The sequence below is a fragment of the Dermochelys coriacea genome, chromosome 12 (genome assembly GCF_009764565.3).
Source record: "Dermochelys coriacea isolate rDerCor1 chromosome 12, rDerCor1.pri.v4, whole genome shotgun sequence".
NCBI classification, from domain to species: Eukaryota; Metazoa; Chordata; order Testudines; family Dermochelyidae; genus Dermochelys; species Dermochelys coriacea.
The window spans coordinates 18849240-18875545 of NC_050079.1; the positions used below are offsets into that span (position 1 = coordinate 18849240).

Below are 26306 nucleotides of genomic sequence, written 5' to 3' on the forward strand. Positions count from 1 at the left end.
AACAACTTTAACTTATATCACTTTTACTTGCTCACTCAATATTCCTGGGTCAACAATCAATACCAATTGTAGCTCATCAGTATTTTTCTATCTTTGCTTATTCAATACTTTGGAGATTTCACTACTTGCACAAACACTGCTTGCACATAAAAATACTAGTGTTTTAAAATTAAAAGGCTGATTTCATTTCCCCATTATATAATAAATATTCCTTCATGTTAATAGTCATCAGACCCTTTCCCTACAGTATGCTTGTGACTGCTTTAAGTGCTATATTTTGCAGATGACAAATACATAAGGAAGATCCTGCAATACTACAGTAAAGAGGAAAAGTGCTAATATATATTAACAATTGAAATAGCAAATATGTCTTAAGATAATGAAAAGCTATTCAAAACAGTAAGCAGTATAAAATTATGCACATTAGGAATGCTATTAAATTTCAGACAGTTGAAGATTTAATCATTAATTACTTCTTGTTGGAGAAGTCAGGAAACCCCCCCCACAGAATAGAGTTTCCGCTATTAGGGATGTTACGTTCATTTCTCTTGGGTCATTTGTACATTACATACCCTAAGAATTAATATTGTAAGAAATATGGTCTTAAAATATACAGCTCTGGTCATAACTTCTAAGGAATTTTTCCTTCTTTTCCCCTTTAGCATGGACAACAGCACAAGATGAATATGTTGTAGGAACCCAGTATACTCTATTTTCATTGTGAACCATGTCCTATCTGTAGATGGCCTCAAAACAAAACCTGATCCAACCATTCTTGAGATTTGGGGTAATCAGGACCTGGATCTAATTTTTTTTTTTGGTCTTAAATCCATGTATTTATTAATTTAACTAACATTTGTATTCCCTAATGCTACTGGCATGACAAGGAAGTTAACTGAGTTACTAAAAAGTCATTAATTACAGCTATAAATTGCTACATCTGTCCCATAAACTTAATGAAAGAATGGAAAGTAGGCACTAAAATTTGTACATTATTGCTAACTGCTAATCAAAATCTTAGAAAACAAAAAGTTCAAGGACCCCTTGCTTGGATTGTTTCCCTCTAAACATAACAGTTCGAGACAATGTATTTTAGCATGTATTTAGCATAATGCACATAAATTATTTTGAAAGAAAAAATGCTTAAACTGTTGGTTCCCATTAAATTTAGTAACAGGTACTCAATTAGCATTTGTCTGAATCCTTTGATAAACCCAAGAACAACAAGATTCTCATCTACACCTACACTTTTTTTCCTGCACCTACAAGTTGTGGGGTTAAAAGGAACATCACAAACGATGACAGAAATCATGTCCAATAGCATAGAGATATTGCAGATATATATGTGTGATTAAAATATATGTTAAAGGCACTAAATTTTAAAAGGCAGCCAGGCAGACCAACTAAACAATCTTAATAGGGGCAAACAACATGACAGCAGCATATGATATGCTCAACAAAGAAGCACAAGATCAAGATTCCTTATGCTTTTTTGACCTGGAATATGGAGACGCTGTGCTCTAGAATAATCCTATCAAATGGCAGATGTCAAAGAAACATTTTTTGCAGAAGTACTCAGCAGATGCTTGGAGAACATCTTGATCAAATGGTTGCAGGACAAATTAATTTTTCAGAAGCTCAAACACATGGGTAAGGAAACATACTATTCTCAAATGTGTTACAATGCTTGCCTTTGAACCAGAGAAATAAAGCAGATCTGAGTTTCCCCTATTGAGAAATCCAATAGTAAAAGAATGGAGATAAGACAGATATTGCAAGCACATAGAGTATTTTTGAGGACCATACTGTGTTAAGTTTATGAATGGTTAATGTATCATTCTGGGCCAGGAATTATATGCAACTGCATGGGGGAGAAGACTATCACAGCTTCTTCAGGAACTAAAAAAAGTGTGTGTGCTCGGAACGGTGAGTAAGGCAAAATTGCTGAGACTATAAACAAACTCTGGAAAGGTACCACCCACCCCCTGGGGTGATTTGCATATACTGGTTCAAATCAAAAAAGGTTTTCCAGAGACCAGTAGTCAAAGAACAAACTTGGAATATATAAAAGCTGAGTATAAACAGACTCAAGGGTCTTTCTTTTGATTCAGAAAAACGAATAATTTTGGCCTACTAGAGCTCCACAGAACTGATGGAAAACTTCTGGTATATTTAGTAAACATATAGGCCCTTTACTTTTATTTTTAATGTTTTCTCTATGATGCTTTTATCCTAAGAATAAATGTACTTTGCTGAGAAAGAAAGGTGTGTGGGGTAACAGGTAGTTCAGTGGTTCTCAACCGATTTACCACTGTGGGCCACATATGCAGCTCTCAGTGTTCTGTGGACTGCATCCACACAATATATATACTACCTGTATGGACTTGAGGATGTCACATGGGCTGCAGCTGTGTGCTGATTGGGCCACAAGTGGCCTGTGGGTTGAGAACCACTGCTGTAACTACTGGCATACACTGATCATAGACCTTAGAGAGAAAGAAAAGCATAGGTGAGGGCCACCAGGCAGACTGCCTTGCTGGGTATATCATAATATTTGGCATGGGGCTGTGCAGCCTTAAAACCCCTTATTAGAAGGGAGTGGGACATGGGCCCAGACTCAGATAGAGGTGATGGCTGGAGACCTGACTGGTCATTCCTGAAGTGGAACACAGGGAGAGTACACGGCTGCAGTTATCCTGAAACTGTGAATGGAGGAACCCCATCTCTTCCAGGGTTACATAAAAGTATTTTATAAAGTTCTACATCTTTCTGCTTCACAATGATTTCCGACTTCTGTGCTAACTTCAAAATCTTTTAGTTAGAATTAGAGACTTCAATCCCCAGCATGTGCAAATCAACACTGCATCAACAAAGCTGACTTCAGTGTAGCAGCATCTTTATAAAAGTGAAGATCTGGTCCAAAGAGTTTTTCACCATTCAGTGACAATTAGAAACTAATTATCACCAACTTGAAACTAATCTAAAATAGAACGCTAGCCTTTGGTAAATACTTCAAAGATATTTGCATCTTCTTCATCACAGGCTGGGCTTTTTGGTTATCACTCAAATTACTTTATATCAGACAGTATCCTGTATGAAAGAGGCCTACATCCATTAAAGATGACAAAAAATAACTTCCAATTCTGAAAGAAAGCACAAGTTATGAGCAAGAATAATCACTCAGATTTAAGTGACAAGAAACTAAGCCTGCTTAGAGCTTAAGAGCCTGCTTCATAATCCATATCCATTAGAGAGGCATAGACAAACAATTCACCTACAGCCTTGAGTAGCATTATACACATTTCCTAAATTATTTCTGATATTCTCCTATGCCACTCTACCAGAGCAGTGGTACATTGAGGCAGCGAATGGAGTATTTTGGAGTAGCCTAGTCTCTTTTTTTCATCCACACAGATCCCTCAGTGCACATTTCTCTCCCATTTTTCCCTCATCTGTGGCTGAAATTGGACCTCAGCTCTTTCCCATGAAGAATTAAAGGAAAAAACCTCCAAAAGATATTAGAGCAGGGATCAGCAACCTTTGGCATGCAGCCTGTCGGGGAAATCAGCTGGAAGGACTGTTTGTTTACCTGCAGCGTCCGCAGGTTCAGTCGATTGCAGCTCCCATGGGCCGTGGTTCGCAGTTCCAGGCCAATGGGGGCTGCGGGAAGCGGTGCAGGCCGAGGGATGTGCTGGCCACCGCTTCCAGCAGCCCCCATTGGCCTGGAATGGTGAACCGCGGCCAGTGTGAGATGCGACTGGCTAAACCTGTGGACGCTGCAGGTAAACAAACAGTCCCGCTCGCATGCCAAAGGTTGCCGATCCCTGAATTAGAGAGAGTAAGGATATCTGTGCACTGGCAAGGAGATGGGGAGGGCAGAAGCTTACACTCTTTCTGTGATTGATAAAAAAAGTCAAAGCTCTATTTCTCAGCTTAGAAAAACAAGCTATGAAGATCATCATCATTTTGGAAACAACAATGAGCTCAGTCCCATATGGCACAACAAAGACATTCTGGTCCTTGGCTCAAGGAGCTTGCAGCCTAAATACACAAAGAGCACAAAAGAGACACTGAAAACACTGGGAGAGACAAAGGAAGGATATAACTTGGAGCACTGATTTTTCAATGGGATGCTTTTTTTATTTGTTTATTTTTTTATGAGTGGATGACAGTAGGGGTGAGCACTGATGTGGACTGACATTTTTAGACTTCATATACCACAAAAGAAAGAGGAACTACTGCAACACAGTGTAATTTTTTAGATTTTTGTTTGCTTGTTTTTCGTATGTGTTGTAGTTTATGTGAACAAGACTTCACCTAAATATAGGAAGGACATACCTATAATTAGCAGTTTTTAATGCAATGAGATTCACAACACATGGAGTTCCACATCATGCAACTAAATTAAGTAAAATTACTGCACACTAAAATAAGTGTACTGATCCATTATGGCAAATCCTACATACTATGGATGTCATTTGTGTCAGACTATCATTGTCACTTTTCTTTTAATCTACCTTTGTAAGTCCATTTTCTCTAAAAAATTATTACAATTATCATCTAAAAAGCCACAGCTCTATTGACTTTATAGCTAATAGAGCACAAATAGTATTGCATCAGATACCAGAGTTTTCTTTCTAGAGGACATGGATAAAAAAAAGATCACAGCTAATAAGTATACAGACATTCTCATCATAAAGCAATTAGACCATGGAGGTCTACGTTATCCAGTAGTCTATGATGTGCCCACATGAAAGTTAAGATATTCCTGGTAATACAATCCTTGAAATACTCTTGGAATTAAAGAGCTCAACCTGATATTCAAATACTGTACATGTTTGAAGTGAGGTAGGTCAACAACCCGACATTTAACATATCACTACTCTAGAAACCAAATGACGTCTGAAGCCTCAAATCAGACTAGAGGTAGATGAGAGGTACCCAAAGTATTTCTTTTTTTTTTTTTTTCCTAGAGATGATGATCAAGGTAGATGTAATAGGAGGGATGTAGAAATTATAATTCTGAACTTATGGACAGGTGGAAACAATGATTACCTTCAGATTTTCATGATACCTTCAGCCTGTGCTTTAGGACATTATAGTCTATATTTTCCGATACATGATCTCAGAGAGGGAAGAGGATGGGTGAGAGTCTTGATGTTTAAAGGCTGCGTGCATCCTAGCTGACAAATACTTTTTTAAAAAAAAATCAAGACAACTTATAAAATCAATGCAGCAATGCTTTAAGAATTTAGATAATAAATAGGAACAGAGGAAGCTTCAGATCTGAATTTACATAACTTATACAAAAATTATAAGTTTTCATTTGTCTTTCAGCACAAACACTGCTTCTTCCACTAGAAGGTGTGCATAGTGGGAATGGACCACACACTAGTGGTAGCTAAACTGAGAATAAAAATAGGAACAAATAAGAGATCTGAACAACAGAGATGCACATGTTAAAACATCACCAAGCTAAAATAGATGACAACACAATAAGAGTTTAGAATTGAGCTAGCAAATAGATACCAGGTGCTTGAAGATGAAGATGATGGAACATAGAAAGCAAATTGAACAGGTAAAGGGAGCTTTCACTAAAATGTGTGAAGTAGTGCTGGAATTCGGAAAGAAACATCAAAACAAATGGTCATCTGAGGATACATGGGAGAAAAAAGAAGAGGCAAAATTATACTGAAACTAAATCAAGCAAGAACAAGATCACAGACACAGCGACTAGAGGAAAAATATACTGTAAAGAACAAAGAGACCAAAAAAGAGTGTAGGAAAGTGTAGGAATATAGGCCCATGTTAGATTTGGATGCACAATGGTTTTAAATCGAGTTGGGATAATAGCATGAACAAAAGGCCCAAAGCATGGAATCAAAAAGAATGAAAACATGAGAAAGAAGAATTGTTGTGTTAAACTTGTAGTGACTTTGAAATACCAGTGTTATCTTATTTAAGGTGTGGGCTGAAATAAGAGAAATAAAACAGTTAATTGGGTACCAGATGCAGTAAAGAATTGGTTATATAAGAAACTGCTTCATCTGTACATAGCTATGGTCCGATAATGGGCAATGACATGACTAGCTTGTTAATGGGTACAAAAAAGTGAAGGGTTCATTGCTAATATCTGTCTGAAAAATGTGGGTTTAAGCACCCCTGGGGTTAGCCCACTAGTAAGTATCTTGATCAAATATCTATAAGCGTTTTATTATTGTTTGGACATAGTAAACTGCTTATTATTTTGACTTCTTAGGCAAGTTTAAAGCAATTGTACAAATACTATTTTGACCTCTGGAATTAATAAAGGAATTTATGGTTAAATTAGTGTCATGGTAATATCCGGCGTCAATTATAATTCCAACAAAAAGACTTATAGACAAAATGGCAGCAGATGTGACAGACCACTGCAGCACAAAATGACATGAAGAAACTGTACAACATTACTACAGTTGACAGGACGAAAAATCACATACCGATCAGCTAGTTCAAAACAATAAGACCTCAGAACAATTAAATATATAGAGGTAGTACTTAAGTGGACTACTGACTGGTGAGCCAGTGGCCAGACACAGAGGTAGGAGAAGGTATGAATGTCAAATTAGGACCTCTTATCAGAGCTGTCAGTGAATGGCAGCCATTACTTTAATATGAATTTTATAGATTTCAAATAGCCTTTGTAACAGTGGATAGAACAGTCTTATGGAAGCTGCTATGACACTATGGAATCCCGCAGAAAATTGTGAACATCATTTAGAGCTTCTATGAAACTATGACATGCCAAGTAATACACAACTGCAAACTGACTAAGCCATTCAAAGTTCCCCAGGCATCAGACAAGGACATTTTATGTCACCCATCATCTTTTTACTGGTAGTGGATTGGTTAATGAGAAAGACACAGAACAACCAAGTGTCATACAAATGGACTTTCACACAGAAGTTAGAATACCTTGACTTTGTGGATGACAACTTGCTATCCCTCACCACATAGATATATGCAAGCCAAAACAAATGATCTTCTGGCCTATGCACAATTAGTAAGGTTGAAAATCAACACACAAAAAACTAAAACCATGAGAATCAATACTCCACAAGAAATACAAACAGAAATACAAATTGATATAGAAGAGGTCCAATATTTCACACATCTTGGCATCACTGTAAGTACTACAGGTGGGACACACGTAGACATTGAAGTCAGAATAGCAAAAGCCAGACATGCCTTTTAACTCTACAGCTAATCTGGAGAAACAGAAATCTTGCCCTCCAAACTAACCTTTGAATATTTAACACCATTGTAAAGTTGGTCTTACTATGGTGCTGTAATTTGCAGATTTGTTAAGTCCTTAGTATCTAAACTCAAAATTTTAAAAAACAGCTGCCTTAGACAAATCCTCAATATCAGACGGCCAGAAAAAAGACAGGTTTCAGAGTAGCAGCCGTGTTAGTCTGTATTCGCAAAAAGAAAAGGAGTACTTGTGGCACCTTAGAGACTAACAAATTTATTTGAGCGTAAGCTTTTGTGAGCTACAGCTCACTTCAATGCATCTGATGAAGTGAGCTGTAGCTCACAAAAGCTTACGCTCAAATAAATTTGTTAGTCTCTAAGATGCCACAAGTACTCCTTTTCTTTTTCCAGAAAAGAGAGTCACAAATGAAGAACTCTGGAGGACAAAACAGAAAACAGTTCCAGCGCCATTGGCCCCCCATTTCTACATAGGATCTGGTGCTCCTGCAGTGGCCCCCAAATTGGCTGAGGCCTGCACTTTAGTTCGCCAGTGCAGTGGGCACTAAACTACCTCTCAGAGAGCTGGTCTTCCAGATATGGGTGGTATGGTAATGGGAATCTTAGACTGCCAAAGCATGTGCTATAACTGCTCCATACATGAGAAGGAGGCTTCGGGTAAATTTTAGTAAAAATGCAGATGCAGCTGCAATTACAGCAATTTGGGTGCACAAGTAACTACTTACATGTGTATCTTGTTATTTGCACATGGAATGCAGGTATTGAACTGTGCTCATATTTCTCATGAGGTGTAGACTTCAGTCTCCAGAAGGCCTCAATGTGGCATATTTCATGAGCACTAATTTCACTCTAGACAATACATTTTCAGAAGCAGTTGGAACACTACTTTAATTATTTCTATTTTGATACATTTCCTGAATTCTTTGCATTCACATTACATGCATTTATATAAACAAAAACACTGAGAGTTTTGCCAATTACCTTGAATGCAGTTCTGTGCTGCCATTGTTGTATTTACTTCCTCTTTCCCAGACACCAAAGTCAGGTACTCGGTATGCTCTTTCCACACAAAACACCAGGTTTTGAATGAAGGACACCTATGAGGAAAAGAAAAAGAAACCTCAAGGGAAACTGAAATATGCCAACATTTCTTATTTGTATTTTTAAAAAGAAAATAGTATGTTTTTTAGACTGCATAATTACACTTGCCACCCAATTATGTTTTTTTTTTTCCTTGTGAAGTATGGTGTTCCCAATCTCAAGGCACCTCTTTGCAAAATCAATTTTCATTAAATATGTTAAAAAAACACTCCCTAAAACACTGGCAACTTAGTTTACACAAAGCCTTAATGAAGTTAGGAATGCAAATGATTGGGTATTAAAGTAATGTGCTAGAATATCAGCGCAAAAAAAACCACCTAACATCTTGATCTTTAAAAGAATTGTATCAAAAATAACTGTTAGGGAGCAGAAGAAATTAAGCCCTATAAGTAACACTTAAAATAAAATTTGGGGCATGGAAACACTGGCATTGTCCCTAACCACTCATTCTAACACAACTCTGACAAGTAAAACAAGTTCTGTCATGTTAGCTCAATATAAACATACACAGCACATCCTTCCATGAAAGTAAAAAGAATGGCACAATTTATTCAATTACCATTTAGTCTTAGATTATGAAAATCTACTAAAAAATAGGAAATTATTCATAGATATAGGTGACAATAAATCATGATTATGGGTTTTCTCTATCTAGGTTTTGATTGTACCTTAACCACTGTGGTATCTGAGTACCTTATGAAATTAACTCAAGCTGAAAAGGTAAACAAAAATTCTCTCTTCTCACCTCCATGTTCCACAGAGTAGGGTTTTTTTGATCCTAGGAAAGCTAGGGTGAAGAGATGAGTTTTACATTTCATCCCAAAGATACTATAGTAAACATTGCGCTCATTCCTGAACAGTTCCATTGTTTCAGACATGAAAATGGCCCTGCTATTCTCCACTATCTAACTTTCATCTCCAGCAATCTAACTTGGCAGTTGTTAGCTCCACTGAATGGGAAAAGGAGGAGCCGTTACCAGCTTGTCTCAGGAGTATATGTGCATGTGCGTATTTCTCGGTAGCTGACTTTTCCTTTTCCCTCCCTCTACCAAAAGATCAGCTGATAGGGAGCCTCTTTCATTGCTTCATGGTGTCAAAGAGGAGGACGACAAAGAATATGATTGTGACATTGCACCCCATATTCTTCACAGCAATATTATATAACAACAATCATAATGTATTTTATGCAAGGTAAGTCATGTGAGGTGTCATTGGAAACATTATGATTTACTGAATACGATTATCCTATTCGTATGCATGTATAATATTTGTGTCTGAAGTTAGGAAAATTGACTATGTATCTGTATTACAAACTTGTGTATACCTGGATAAAGCCCACTAGGCAAAAGGCTCTCAGTCTATATGGCTGGCTGGGAAGGGCCCATTCAGGTTAATTAGCCATTAGGAAAAAACAACAGGCCTTAGAAGAAGCTTATCTCCCATGCGGGAGCCTTCCTGAGAACACTGCAGACAGCCTTGGACTCACGGCTGCTATGACACTACAGGAACATGCGACCAGGTCACCTGGAGCTGGACTCCATCTTGGGATATCAGTGTTTTTCCATTGATTGGCGTGGGAACCAAGCTTTGAAAGAATGGGTTCCCACTAGATGCAAAGGCTATTTAAGGCAGGGGAGTGACATCATCATGGGTCTTCACTGACTCCCCATCCAAAGAGACTCCTGGGAACACCTGAGTTACAAAGACTGAACTGGGGGAAGTGCTGGACTCAGGCTAAAGGGATTTTTAGCCTGTGAATGGAACGCCTGGGGACTCCAGGTTATAAGTTAGTGCAGCTTGCCCCTTAAGAATCTGCAGCCTGTTTGTATCAACACTTAGGATGAGGATTTGCTATTTATATCGGATCTATGTAATATATTAACCGTGGTTTGCGTGTTTTGCTTTATTTAAGAACATAAGAACAGCCATACTGGGTTAGACCAAAGGTCCATCTAGCCCAGTATCCTGTCTTCTGACAGTGGCCAATGCCAGGTGCCTTTAATTTCATTTGGTGACACCTAATTCTTGTGTTATGAGAAGGAGTAAATAATACTTCCTTATTTACTTTCTCCACACCAGTCATGATATTATAGACCTCTATAATATCCCGCCGAGTCGTCTCTTTTCCAAGCTGAAAAGACCCAGTCTTATTATGCTCTCCTCATACTTAAGCCATTCCATACCCCTAAATTTTTGTTGCCATTTTCTGATCCTTTTCCAATTCCAATACATCTTTTTAGAGATGTGGGTGACCACATCTGCATGCAGTATATACAGAGGAAATATGATATTTTCTGTCTTATTATCCATCCCTTTCTGAATGATTCACAACATTCTGTTTGCTTTTTTGACTGCTGCTACACACTGAGTGGATGTTTTCAGAGAACTATCCACAATGACTCCAAATCTCTTTCTTGAGTGGTAACAACTAATTTAGACCCCATAATTTTATATGTATAGTTGGGATTATGTTTTCTAGTGTGCATTACTTTGCATTTATCAACATTGAATTTCATCTGCCCATTTTGTTGCCCAGTCACCGAGTTTTGAGAGACCCTTTTGTAGCTTTTCGCAGTCTGCCTTGGACTTTACTATCTTGAGTAGTTTTGTTTCATCTGCAAATTTTGCCACCTTACTGTTTACCCCTTTTTCCAGGTCATTTATGAATATGTTGAACAGGATTGGTCCCTGTACAGACCCCAGGGGGACACCACTATTTACCTCTTTCCATTTTGAAAATTGACCATTTATTCATACCCTTTGTTTCCCATCTTTTAATCAGTTATCAATCCATAAGAGGACCTTCCTTGTTATCCCATGACAGCTTACCTTGCTTAAGAGCCTTTGGTGAGGGACCTTGTGAAAGACTTTCTGAAAACTGAAGTACACCATATCCACTGGATCCCCCTTGTTCACATGCTGGTTGACCCCCCTCAAAGAATTCTAGTAGATTGGTAAGGCATGATTTCCCTTTACAAAAATCATGTTGACTCTTCCCCAACAAAATTATGTTTCTCTGTATGTCTGACAATTTTGTTCTTTATTATAGTTTCCACCAGTATTGAAGTCAGATTTACCGGCCTGTAATTACCAGGGTCACTTCTGGAGCCCTTTTTAAAAATTGGCGTGACATTAGCTATCCTCCAGTCATTTGGTACAGAAGCTGATTTAAATGACAGGTTACAGAATACAGTTAGTAGTTCTGCAATTTCACATTTGAGCTCCTTCAGAACTCTTGGGTGAATATCATCTGGTCCTGGTGACTTATTACTGTTTAGTTTATCAATTTATTCCAAAACCTCCTCTAAGGACATCTCAATCTGGGACAGTTCCTCAGATTTGTCACCTAAAAAGAATGGCTCAGGTGGGGGAATCTCCTTCACATCCTCAGCCATGAAGATCGATGCAAAGAATTCATTTAGTTTCTCTGCAATGGCCTTATCGTCCTTGAGTGCTCCTTTAGCATCTCGATCGTCCAGTGGCCCCACTGGTTGTTTAGCAGGCTTCCTGCTTCTAATGTACTTAAAAAAAATTTGCTATTACCTTTTGAGTCTTTGGCTAGCTGTTCTTCAAATTATTTTTTGGCCTTCCTAATACCATTTTTACACTTCATTTGCCAGAGCTTATGCTTCTTTCTATTTTCTTCACTAGGATTTAACTTCTATTTTTTAATGGATGCCTTTTTGCTCTCACTGTTTCTTTTACTTTGTTGCTTAGCCACAGTGGCAATTTTTTGGTTCTCTGTTTTTTTATTTGGGGCATACATTTAAGTTGAGCCTCTACTATGGTGTCTTTAAAAAATTTCCATGCAGCTCGCAGGGATTTCACTTTTTGCGCTGTACTTTTTAGTTTCTATTTAACTAACGTCCTCATTTTATAGATTCATAGATACTAAGGTCAGAAGGGAGCATTCTGATCATCTAGTCCGACCTCCTGCACAACACAGGCCACAGAATCTCACCCACCCACTCCTACGAAAAACCTTACCTATGTCTGAGCTATTTAAGTCCTCAAATCGTGGTTTAAAGACTTCAAGGAGCAGAGAATCCTCCACCAAGTGACCCATGCCCCATGCTACTGAGGAAGGCGAAAAACCTGCAGGACCTCTCCAATCTGCCCTGGAGGAAAATTCCTTCCCGACCCCAAATATGGCGATCAGCTAAACCCTGAGCATATGGGCAAGATTCACCAGCCAGCTACTACAGAAAATTCTTTCCTGGGTAACTCAGATCCCATCCATCTAATATCCCATCTCAGGGGATAAGGCCTATTTACCCTGAATATTTAAAGATCAATTAATTACCAAAATCACATTATCCCATCATACCATCTCCTCCATAAACTTATCGAGTAGAATCTTAAAGCCAGACAGATATTTTACCCCCACTGCTTCCCTTGGAAGGCTATTCCAAAACTTCACTCCTCTGATGGTTAGAAACCTTCGTCTGATTTCAAGTCTAAACTTCCTGGTGGCCAGTTTATACCCATTTGTTCTTGTGTCCACATTGGTGCTGAGCTTAAATAATTCCTCTCCCTCTCCTATATTTATCCCTCTGATATATTTATAGAGAGCAATCATATCTCCCCTCAACCTTCTTTTAGTTAGGCTAAACAAGCCAAGCTCCTTAAGTCTCCTTTCATAAGACAAGTTTTCCATTCCTCGGATCATCCTAGTAGCCCTTCTCTGTACCTGCTCCATTTTACTGTAGTTCTGAAATTAAATGCTAGTGTTAGGCTGCTGTGGTTTTTCCCCGCTACAGGGATGTTACATTTAATTACATTATGGTCACTATTACCAAGCGGTCCAGGGTACATTATGGTCACTATTACCAAGCGGTCACCTCTTGGACCACATCCTGTGCTCCACTTAGGACTAAATCAAGAATTGCCTCTCCTTTTGTGGGTTCCAGGACTAGCTGCTCCAAGAAGCAATCATTTAAGGTGTCAAGAAACTTTATCTCTGCCTCCCCTTCTGAGATGACGTGTACCCAGTCAAGATGGGAATATTTGAAATTCCCCATTATTATTAATTATTTATTATTATTATTGAGCTTTTTATTTTGATAGCCTTTCTAATCTCCCTGAGCATTTCACAGTCACTATCACCATCATGGTCAGGTGGTCAGTAATATATTCCTATTGCTATATTCTTATTATTAGAGCATGGAATTACTATCCATAGAGATTCTATGGTACAGTTCGGTTAACTTAAGATTTTTACTTAATTTGATTCTATGCTTTTTTTCCACATATAGTTCCACTCCCCCACCAGCACGACCTGTTCTGTCCTTCTGATATATTTTGTACCTCGATATTACTGTGTCCCATTGATTATCCCCTCTCCACCAAGTTTCTGTGTTGCCTATTATATCAATAGTCTCATTTAACACGAGGCACTCTAGTTCACCCATATTATTTCTACTTCTAGCATTGGTATATAAGCACTTTAAAAATGTGTCAATTTTCAGCTGTCTGCCATTACATGATACAACTGAATGGGACTTTTTTTCATTTGACTGTTTCTCATCAGATCCTACCTATATTCTATCATCTTCCATCCTCTCCTCCTTACTAGGACATAGAGAATCTCCATTCATAGATCCTCCCCTAAGGGATGTCTCTGTCTGAACCATGTGCTCCTCAGCACTTGTCGGCTTTACCCTCAGCCTTTAGTTTAAAATCGACTCTACGACCTTTTTAATTTTAAGTGCCAGCAATCTGGTTCCATTTTGGTTAAGGTGGAGCCCATCCTTCCTCTATAGGCTCCCCCTTTCCCAAAAGTTTCCCCAGTTGCTAATAAATCTTAACCCCTGCTCCCTACACCATCATCTCATCCACACATTGAGACCCTGAAGTTCTTCCTGTGTAACTGGCCCTGCATGTGGAACTGTAAGCATTTCAGAGATTGCTACCATATTTCCTAGGTAATTTGTTTTGATCTGTTCACTATCCCATATAATCACGTAAAAACTATATTTTATAGTTAATAAACTTGTTTTTGCTTTGTCTAAAACCAGTTTGTGGGAGTCATAACTCAGGGCAGAAAGCTGTTGTATATTCTTCTTCACACTGAGGGAGGGGGTGAATTTTATGAGCTTATGCTGTACAGTTCCCTGTGCAGCAGAAGATGGTTTAAGTCTGGGTTTACACTCCAGGTTTGGGGGGGAGGGTGTGCCTGAGTAGCTGGGAAGTTCCGTAGCTGGAGTCTTCCCATGCAAAGCTGATCACAACATTTGCATGCAACTGAAGCTGGGTGTGTCCCTACCTGTATGTTGGTGACAGCAGTCCAGTGTAAAGGGAACTCAGGCTGGTGGGTCAGGGGGGTTCAGTCGTAACCCAGTGCAGGTGGCACCCTGGGGGGAAGCCATCACAATGATAACTTCCGTCCCATGCTTGGGTGGTGGAGTCAGTAATAAGGGAAGTAAAAGGAATGGTGGGGATTAAAGATGAACCCTATGTATTCCAATATTAAAATAAGCAAAATTAAAACTTTGCTGATTTTTTTCTTGATAGTGGGGGGCAGATCCCATTGCTGCAGGTTTCCTTAACTCTCACTCATGTCTGGGGGAGAGAGGATATTGCCACTGGAGTCACTGAATAATGGTACAGATGACAGTTTCCACTTCCTCTATCTCTTTCAGTGACCAGCTGCAAGGAGGGGGAGCAGGCAAAGCCAAAGCCCAAGGGCTTCAGCACTGGGCGGGGGGGAGGGGGCCCTGTAACCTGGGCCCTGCCTCCCAGGGCTGAAGCTGAAACCTGAGTCCTGCCGCTCAGGGCTGAAACACTTGGGCTTCAGTCCCAGGCAGTGGGGCTCAGGCTTCGGCTTCAGCCCTGGGTTCTAGCAAGTCTAATGCCAGCCATGACGACCCCATTAAAACAGGGTCGCAACCCACTTTGGGGTCCCGACCCACAATTTGAGAAGCCCTGCAGATAGATAGAGCGATAGATGCTCCTACTAGTACTTTTGTTTTTTCAAAGTAAGTTGGGATGAGAGAACAGTTAAATGTCAGTGAATTTATCTAGAAGTCAAATATTACCAAAAATATATTTTGCAAACAAATTTTGGGAGTGTTCATCTTCTTTGGCTTGATGTGTCAGCAAGCAATCATCAACAGACTTCAGCTATTTGAATCTATCTAAAAGGAAGAACACACTTTTGTTGGGGACTGCATCACTAGGGGACTAGTCACATCTTTACACATTTTGCACAATGTTAGTATACTCAGTTTGTAAGGCAATATTGCAACAACAGTTACGTTACCTGTTTGTCCTACAGTATTCTTTTATAACTATAACCTGCCTAATGAAGTATGCTGTAACAGGATGTCATATTCTGAGATCATGCATGGAAAAGCAAAGCTCTTCTGCTCACATATTGGTATCAGGTACTAGCACTCTCTAGATTAATGCAGTCACTACTCATAACAACCTGAGGTCAGATCAGATGGATCCTACTATACCAGGAGCATAAAATAATTTGTCTTTCCCCCCCAACACAGAGGGAGATAGGAGCATAGGAGATAGGGACAGGAGTTTGGCAGAAAATGAAACCCTCAGAACAGCCTAGCTCAGAAGAAAGTTTGGATTGAGGTTTATGTTGTATTATTTATCTTAGCAATAAAGATAGCTCCTTTCCATGGGTTAAAGTTTAGCCTACTATCCTGTATACTTTGTTAGGAACAGGGTAAGTCCACTTAGCTACATATGTTTAAACATATATAGACATATTAATCTTAACCAAACATAAGTACAGCAAACGCATGGCTATAAAACTTCATACTCTTTCTCAAGTGGTGTACAGGTTTAAATAAAAATGTACATTTAGAAGGTTTGACGAACATATATAATACAGTAGTTCCTTAGACAGACTAGAAAGTTTTGCAGGAAAATGTTAAGATCTTGGACTCCAAAATATTTTGGATTTGCAGTAATTGCAAATCAACATGTTTTGCTATGATGGTGGTTGTTACATTTGTAATATAAAGACTACCTCTCTAAAAGATATTAATGCTAGCTTTTAAAATTAAGACAATGATTTATACAAGAAAGAACATTAAAAACACTGGAATAATGTGATGAATATCATACATGAACAAAACTTGTCCAAAGAAAAAAAATCATAAGCATAACGGGCACCAAAGACAGAGTAATTATTCTACAACACCGTTATACAAATGAGTGTAAAACACAGATTATTTCTCAAACTACAACTACAACTTGATTCCTAAATACACTAGCCATTTTGCTACTCTTTCCTGAAATACTTCTTTCCTGAACATGAAAAAATCATTATTATGAGGCCTGAACCAAAGGCTGTGAACCAAAGTCAGGCCATGTATTAAAATAAATGCTTACAAGTTCACTGTTCTGTACATGAACTTGGCAAAGTTGCTGCTAGTGTACCAGGCACTAGATATTTACGTAAACACATTTTAGAAATCTAGTGCAAATACAACCCAATCTAGAACAAGATAAGATGATTTGACAGAACAATGAATAAGGAAGTTTTGTCCGAGATATCAGGAACAAGTTGTTTTCCCAGTTATTTGTTTTAGTCTATAAATGTTGGGTGCCTTGCCATAACCCTTTGGGTGGTCAAGGGGACAGCAAAGCCTCCCACTGCTGACTGAGCTGCTTCTTGCCACAGGGCACTCATGTGGTAACGCACTTGTGCAAGTCATTAGGACTGTGCTTTGAAGGCAACAAACCTGGCCAAGTGCCTTTGTCACCAAATCATGCCTCATCTTTCTCTATGAGTAACATCAAGGTCTGCTAAATTAGTAGGCTGCATTCTCTGATAGTACTGATAACACCAAAGCGCCAAAAACAAATCACTGAGAAACTGTAACACCTCAGCAGCCTTGACAGCATTCCAACTTTCTACAGTCTGAAGCACTGCAGTTTGGAATTCTAACTTCTTATTTTATATGAGAAGAGAGTCAAGATTATTTTCCTAAATCTGACATCAGAAACAAAAACCTGACATTCTTACCCTGTGAATAAGTACTAATCAACAAATGTTATGTAATATTGTCAAGTTACAGAGCAAGGGGTCACTCAAGTGCAGATTTTTTACACCCCTGAGAATGTAGCTATGTTGATATAAGTTCCCAGTGTAAACCAGCCCTGAGTCAGTTCTCCATTACGTATTACTTGGCATGTCATATTTTCATACAAGCTCTGAATAATATTCACAAATTTCTGAGGAATGCCATAGTGGCATAGCAGACTCCATAAGACTGTTCTATCCATTGTAACATAGACTTTTTGGAAATCTACGAAATTCATGTAAAGCAGTGATTGCCATACAATCAACAGTTCTACTGTTGGATCATATTAAAGAAGTTATGTATTAAAATCATAAATGAGTTTGATATCCCATAGTTTAAATTCCAGGATATTACTAATTAAGAGGGAGGTCTCTTGGCTTTTAGCTGCTAATTGTGTTAGTACATCCTAAGACAGAGTCTGGTCTCAAAGCAATGCTTTGTAACAACAACTACTCACACAGAAGAGACTCAAAGCAATACTTTGTAACAGAAACAGCACAGAGACTCCCCGCCCTTTTATTGTATTTATCTCGCTTTGTTAACAATTGGGATTAAAATAAAGATAGAGGATGCATGTGGATGGATGATTGGTGTGGATAACAACAACGATCAGGGAGGTGCCAGCATAAGAATCCAGTGTCCATCAGCCGAAGAAGGCATCAAGTGGAAACAACGAGAGGATCCACAGGGGGCAGATTGGAATCCACCCAACAGCCTCAAGGATGGGAGAACCGAAGAACAAGATAACATCTGGCAGCACGGAGCCGTCAGAAATGTGCCATCTGCTTATTGATTCAGCAACAGCACGATGAAGCAATTCCCGTAGACTGGCATAGGAAGAAATTCCTATAAAAATGGACTCTAGAAACTGAGAACTTTGGGGTCTGATTCTGCAAACCAACTTTCAGAAGCATCAGATGAGCATCTGACAAGGCTCTGCTCCCTCCTCATCTCCAGGCCACCTGGCCAGTGGCTTGGCACGAGCAACTCTAAGGCTGGTAACTATGATAACAACCTTGCAGAACCTGTCTGTGTGTGTGTATGAATGAATGTGTGAATAAATATGAAATTGAATGGAATGTTATAGCTATAACTAACTGCTTTACTATGATTCTTTCTGTATTCACAATAAATGTGGCATTTTGCCTTATTCCCTTTAATAAGCTCCTGCTGGTTTTTATTTTATTGGTATAACACTATGATGATGATTGCTATTCTATTACTATGTGATCTATGCATGATTTCTCCTGTCAGAACCCTGCCTGTTCTTATCATAGCCTTAAATCTACTGCTTTCTTTAGTTTGGGCAGTGGTTTTCAAACTGTGGGTTGGGACCCTAAAGTGGGCTGCAACTCCATTTTAATGTCGTTAAACTTGCTGGGGCTCAGGGCTGAAGACGAAGAGCAAGCCCCACCATCTAGAGCTGAAGCCCTTAAGCTTCAGCACCCCCCAAGGTGTGTGGGGTGCTCAGGCTTTGGCACCCCTTTGGGGTCTTTTAGTATTTTTTGTTGTCAGAAGGGGATCGCGATGCAATTAAGTTTGAGAAACCCTGGTCTAGGGTAACGTGTATATATTTTAGTTGGGACAGACAGCAATCGAATGCCCCCTCCAGCTTTTGCACTGACTTAGGTCTCTCTTTTTTGGCAGTCTCAACATATGACTACTTTTCCACTTGTTTGGTACTTTTCCTTCTTCCCATATCATCTGTAAGAAGCCTAACAAAATATCTAAAATGTTCTTTGAGTTTGCCTTAAGGACTTCCATTGGGATGTTGTCCAGACCCAGTGCCTTTCCACTTTTTAACTGATTTACTGCCCTCTCTTCTTCTACTCTAGTGATAGGTCCTAATTCCACATGCAGATCTTCTTCCTCTAAATTGAGATGTTGATAACTAGTTCCCCATTCAGTAGTTGACTAAAATACTGCCTCCATATATTTAATTTAAACAAAAAATTTTCTCTCTTATGTTCCCATACACTGTAACTGTGCTGATTTTCCTGCTTCTAGCTAGCACAACAGTGGCAGAAAAATCAGTGAGCCCTATTGCATTGTATATGAACATGATGGAGAGAAATAATTGTTTAAAAGCTTTTCTATTACACTAATCATTATCATCTAAGCACTTCACAAACAATGGATTTCTCTTCATAACAACATTGTGAATTCAGAACACATTATAGATAGGCAAGTCCTTTTTTCTTAGTACTGTTTGTTTTAATTTCCTTGGAATTTATCATTTTATATTCAAAAACTTAATGGGAGAAAATTGGTAAGAATTAAAAACAAAGGGAGGCAGACAGGGGGAATGTTGTCAACTACTCATAGGGGATGAGGAGAGGGGGTGCCTGGAACTCTTGAGCTGGGGAGAATGGGTATTAACCAGGTGGCAGTTGAGAAAGCGTTCTGTTCCCTGCAGCAGTTGGGCTGTCTCAGCTGCCAGGACCCAGTTTTCTGTCCATCTTGCTCCCCTCCTGCAGAGAGGAAGCGGACATGGCTGCGCAAAAGGGTCAGGAGAGGTGTGGAAGGCTGCACCCCATGTGTATTGGCACCTTCCTGGCCAAAGTACCCTGCTGACTTCCACACAGCCCTATCTGTTTCCCCTGCTCTGCTCCGGAAGGGGAGGTGGACAGGGCTCTGTGCTTTGGGGCTGAAGGGCCAGGATCAGAAGAGGGCTCTATCTGGCAAGGGGTCAAGACTCTTAGGGTGCAGGCAGACTTCTGCTATTTCTTGCAAGAGTGCAGAGGCGGGTAACTGCTGGTTGGTGGTTACTGCAACCACACAATCGGAGAGCAAGAAGGCCAGGGAACTTGGTCCCAGCAACTGAGACTGCCCACAAAGAGCTCCCTCCAGACTCTGGACCTTCATCTCAGCGCTGTCTGCTCCCACATCGAAATTAGGTTAGGAGAGGGCTTTCTTTGGCGAGGGGATCAGGCTGCTGTGACCTGGCTCCCTGCCCATCTTGCTTCCCCACTGTGCAGAAGAAACAGACAGGGCAGCACTGAAGGAACAGGGTCAGGAGGGGAGAAGAAAGCTGAACCCCAGGAGTACAGGCCCACTTGCTGGACAGAGCCCCTGCTGACCACTCTGGTCCTTCAGCGTGGCCCCATCCACTCCCCTTGTGAAAATTCCGGGGTCCCAAAAAAGGCAACATTTGGTGAAAATTGGTAAGATACACAAATACTGGCTCTTTCAAAAACATAGGAATTTTGGGGGGACAATTGGTAAACTAACAACAAAGGGCCTTATTGACAGGGAACTGAGATCAAGATTTGACCAAAGTCATTCACTAAATCAGTCGCAGAGCCAGGAACATAATCTGCAACTTTGAATTCCTAGTTCTTAGCATTTAAGGCCTGAGGAGATCATATTATCTAGTCTGACCTTCTATATACCACAGGCCATTATATTTCACCCCGTTACCCTGTATTGAGCTAAATAACTTGTGTTTGCATGAATTATATCTTTCAGAAAGACATCCAGCCTTGATCTAAAAACATCAAGAGGTGGAGGAATTCGCCACTTCTTCTGGTAGTTTGTTCCAATGATTAATTACCCTCACCGTTCAAAATTTGTGCCTCAATTTAGTTTCAATTTGTCTGGCTTCAGCTTCCAGCGACTGCTAGATCCTTTCTCTGCTAGATCAAAGAACCTTTTTTTACTTGGTACGCTCTCCCTGTGAAGATACTTACATACTGTAATCAAGTTTACATTTTTAGGAATAAGGAATGCTGACCATGCATACAAAGAATCCATGATACAATCACCCAAACTACCTCTCAATCTTCTTTTTGATTAATTAAACAAATTAAGCTCACGTCTCTCACTGAGAGGTATTTTTTCCCCGCTAGCCCTCAAATCATTTTTGTGGCTCTTTTCTGCAGCCTCCCCAATTTTTAAATATCTTTTTAAAAATGTGGACATCCAAAACTATACAAAGTATTCCAATATTGGTCTCACTAGCGCTGTACAGAGGTAAAATCATCTCCCTACTTCTAACTCACTACTCCCGTTAAACAAACCAAGGATCACATTAGCCTTCTTTGCCACAGCACCACACTGGGAGCAAATGTTCCATTGCTTGTCCACTATGACACCTAAACCCTTTTCAGAGTAATTGCTTTACAGTATACAATCCCTCATTCTATAGGAATTGCCTTACTTCCTTGTTCCTAGATGTACAACTTTGCATTTGGCTATATTAAAACACAGTTTGTTTGAATGGCCCCAGATTACCAAGCAATCCAGATCGTTCTGCATGATTGCTGTAACTATCATTTTTACTATTCTGCTAACCTTTGTGACATCCATAAATTTTATCAGCAGTGATTTTGTATTTACTTCTAGATCTCTGAAGAAAATATTACACAGTATCAAGGTCAAGCTGTTATGGCATAGCACCCACCTCTTGGGAGCACCCCCTTCTATTTAGGTGTGTCTGCAATTTTTAGACAGTCCTGGCCCTGGTATTGGGCCATACTCCCAGAGCTTCCTCCTTGGAGGCAATGGTTTCATCCTCTTGGTCTGTTCTAGCTACAGCTCTCCAGCTGGGACTCTAACAGATAAGTGCCCCCTTCCAGGAGTTTATTACTGTCCAATTGTAGGCCACTCCCCATGGCCTATGGTGGTGGCGGTGTGGGGGGAACCTGGGCCTGTCCACTATTCTGGGTCCCAACCCAGGGACCCTAAAAATAACAGCCACATGCTGCCATGTCCCTTTAAGTAGGGCTATGTCTACACTGCACTTTCGTCAGTAAAACTTCTTTTGGTCAGGGGTGTGAAAAAACACACCCCTGACCAACAAAAGTTTTACTGACAAAAAGTGCCAGTGGAGACAGCACTTGGTCAGAAGGAGACGCTCTTCTGCTGACAAAGCTACTCTTGCTAGTTGGGGGTGGTTTTATTTTGTCGACAGGAAAGCTCTCTCCTGCCGAAAAAGAGTGGCTATACTGTGTACCTTACAGCAGCATGGCTATGCCGCTGTACGGTGCACAGCGTAGCCATAGCCTTAAATGCTTTCAGTTCCCTGGGCCACTTCCCCACAGCCAAAGCTTCATCCTTACCTCAGGGCTCATCTAAGTCCAGGTCCAGCAGCCAGCCAGGAGCTCTCCCTTGTTGTTTGAGGCTTTGCCAGTACTGAACTGTCCATGGTGCTGCAGTTCCCTTTGGCCAGCCAGGAGCACCATTTCCACTGCTCTAGCTCAGCAAGGAATTGACTGTCGCCAGTGCTGCAGCTTTTTTCATATGGTCCTCATGGACCCTGATAGGCTGTTACCTGCCACCTCCCTGATTGGCTGCTTCCCCCTGCAGCCACTCTAGGCTGCCTAGAGGACTCCTCCACTGCTCCTTTTCTGGGACAGGTGTGGCAGGACACTGAGGCCTCCAGCAAGGGGCCTCTGGGCCTAGTCGACCCTATCACACGGGCTTACTACTGATCCCTGTAGAACCCCAAGAGAAAGATCTGATGATCAGATCTGATGATCTTCTGATGATTCTCCACTGAAAAATAACTATTGAGATCCATCAGTTAGATCTGATTAATTTATTTAAAGTCTGCTATTTTGATATTTCACAGTGTTAATTTTTTAATCAGAGAGTCATGCGGTACTAAGTCAAACGCCTTACAAAAATCTAAGTATATTACATCTATGCAGTTACCTTTACCCAAGTGTATACAACCAAATTTGTAAACTCAAACAATGAATCAGACAAGACCTATTTTACATGAAACAATGTTGACTAGCATTAGTTATTTTCCTATCCTTTAATTTTTTATTAACTAAATCCCATATCAGCTGTTTCATTATTCTACACAGGATTGATGTCAGGTGAATCTGCCTTCAGTTACCAGAGAGTCAGCCCATTTGCCTTTTTTGAATATTGGCACAATCATTAGCACTCTTCCAGTCTTCTGAAATTTCCCCCAGAGGTAAAATCATCTCCCTTATTCCAAGATTTATTAAAAATTAACATCAGCGAGCAAGAGATCTCCTCAGCCAACTATTTTAGACTTCTGGAATGCAAATTTTTCTAACATGTTGATTTTAAAATACTGATCTTTAGTAGATATGTCTAACACCCTTCTCAGTTAATAATGGACAAGAAAGTACTTCAGTATCCTCATATGATGTGAGTACATAATTCCTGCTTCTTTCCAAATACAGAACAGAACACACCTGCATTTTCTGCATCATTATTATGAATTTTACCACCTCCATCTAGTAATGGGACCATACTATTACTAGGCTTTCTTTTCTTCCTAATGTATTTTAAAATAATACCTCCGTGTTGTCCTTTAGCCCTGTCAACCATAACTCTTTCCCTCATAACTTTTGCTTCCTTATCAATTGTCAATTCTTCCTAATTTCTAATTTAGATGAATTTCTATTTTCATCTTTTCCCATTTGTTATATACTGCTTTTTTATTTATACATTGCTGCCTTCACTTTATCACTGAACCAGCATGGGCCTTTAGCCAAAGTTGTCCTCTTTCTTGACTATGGAATTGTGGCTTTTTGGCCATCTAATAAACCTTTGTTCATCACTTACATTTTTCTTTTCCTCCCAGTAATTTTCACCTATAATTTTCCTCATCTTTGAGAAAGTAGCCCTTTTGAGATACCAAGTATATACATTACTGATTGGGACTGTCCTCTATTTGCCCATTCTGAAAGTAATCAAGTCATGATCACTGGTCACTAGGCACCACCAACTTCCAGTAAAAAGATGAATGTGTCTTTATCCCTCATAATGAGGTCCAAAATAGAGCTACCTCATCAAGATGCAATAACTTTTGTGTTAGAAAATCATTATATATAATTTTTAGAAACCCTAATGTTTTACTACTGGCTGCATGAGATCTCCAGCATATCTCCCCCAAATTAAAGAACCCCATTACACTACAGTATTTCTTTCCACACATTACAGGCGGATGTTTAAGGAGTAACTCATCTGGTCCTTGTTTGATTTGGTAGTCTGCAAGAGTCCCCTAGCCATACCCTCTCCTGGACTTTATTACATAACACAGTTCAGTGCTTAATGACAAAACAAACCTTACTAGGAAGTTTTCAGCCAAGCAATCTGTATAAGGTGGAGAGTAAGTGGACTTGTCTTAACTGTGCTATACAGTTGAGTTTATCTCAGTATGAAGAATTTTCCATCTACATTGCCATAAAGATCAGCTACACCTGGGCTGATATGACTGGAATCTTGTAGGCAGGAGTAAAGTCTTAAAATGTACAAAAGGAGTTGTATCCTACTATCTGCAAGCTGGAACCTTGCCTATCATGATTGTGGAAGAATGATGAAGATGTTTAGGGCCATAAATTAATAAAAGCGTACCAGCCACTCTCACAAGAAGCTGTTTAAGCTCCTCTTAATGAAGGTGCCTTCTGAAATTAAGAACCTTGCCAACTACAACACCATCTCTAGCTTACATTTTTGAGGTGGAGGAATATACGCAGCGACACCTTGATATATCCATGCTTGCTCCCTACAAATCCAGATTTAGGCTTGGGTTTAATACAGAGATGATATTGTTCTCTATGGTTGATTATGCAATAAATACAAGGAAAGCCTCTTTGTTGATTGTGATTATCTGAATCAGTAGTTCTAAATACTATTGATTATTAGGGTTTTGAGGGCTCACTGAAGAGATAGATAGGAAGATCCTGAAGTGGACTTTTTCTCTCTCTCTGATAGGCTCTAAAAGTGGTAATGGGCACTAATTCTTCCTTCCAAAGACCTGCAGGGATTCACTTTATCAGATCTTCTCTTCAATGTGTATGTATGGAGGCCAAGACAGAGCGGGATATGTTTTGATCTGCAGTTTTATCAACATGCAGATTACTATCAGATGTAGGTCTCTTGTCAAGCTCAAACTCTGCAGTCCTGTGCTTTCTTGAGGTAAGTTGAGGGAATAAAAATATCTTGGGCTCAACCCTGGGTGGGAGCCAATGAGTGAACTTCTGATTCTGTGTTATGATCTGATCTTTGTCAATTAAGTTCAGACTTGAAGTCATTTTGGATTCTTGCGTTATCAGATGACTGCTCTGCCATTAAATGACTTTTTCCATCTGTGCTTGACCTGGAGACTTGCAATTATTCTTTTCTGATGTGTACCTCACTACACTACAGACAACTGTAATCTCAATGCACAGATAACTGCAATGCACTCTTTTTGAGTTTACAATTCAAAAGCACCCAGAAGCTTGTACTGTGCAAAATGCAGTGTCTTACATGAGAAAAACGCTATGAATTAATGACGTTAGTGCTCAATATAGTTATTGTGACAGGGTTGGGCCAGATGGCTACAGGAGAGTAACAGAAGGCAGATATAGTAGCTCCAGGTTAAGTAGGTCCCTTTTCCCTGGGTAAGGTAACAGGGAAGGTTCCAGAACAATCAGGAACCTTCTGGAGACAATTAAGACAGACAAGTTGATTAGAACACCTGCAGCCAATCAAGAAGCTGCTAGAATCAATTAAGGCAGGCTAATCAGGGCACCTGGGTTTAAAAAAGGATCTCACTTCAGTTTGTGGTGCGCGTGTGAGGAGCTGGAAGCAAGAGGTACTAGGAGCTGAGAGTGAGAACGCAGACTGTTGGAGGACTGAGGAGTACAAGCATTATCAGACACCAGGAGCAAGGTCCTATGGTGAGGATAAAGAAGGTGTTGGGAGGAGGCCATGGAGCAGTAGCCCAGGAAGTTGTAGCTGTTGCACAGCTGTTCCAGGAGGCACTCTAGACAGCTGCATTCCACAAGGGCCCTGGGCTGGAACCCGGAGTAGAGGGCAGGCCTGGGTTCCCCCCAAACCTCCCAACTCCTGGTCAGACACAGGAGGAGTTAACCTGGACTGTGGGTTCACGAAAACAGCCAAACTGAGGGCTGCTGTGAAGCTCCACGGTGAGCA

The 26306-nt window shown here is 40.0% G+C and overlaps 1 protein-coding gene across 7 annotated transcripts in view; it reads right to left on the reverse strand.

The window, feature by feature from the left end:
- The window catches only part of PHKB (phosphorylase kinase regulatory subunit beta), a 224043-nt gene that overhangs the window by 121496 nt on the left and 76241 nt on the right, over positions 1-26306 (reverse strand). For all 7 annotated transcript variants that reach the window (XM_043494809.1, XM_043494810.1, XM_043494811.1 and 4 more), the window contains one exon: positions 8233-8348. In XM_043494809.1, coding sequence (XP_043350744.1) covers positions 8233-8348 — 116 coding nt within the window. The remainder of the gene's footprint in view (positions 1-8232; positions 8349-26306) is intronic.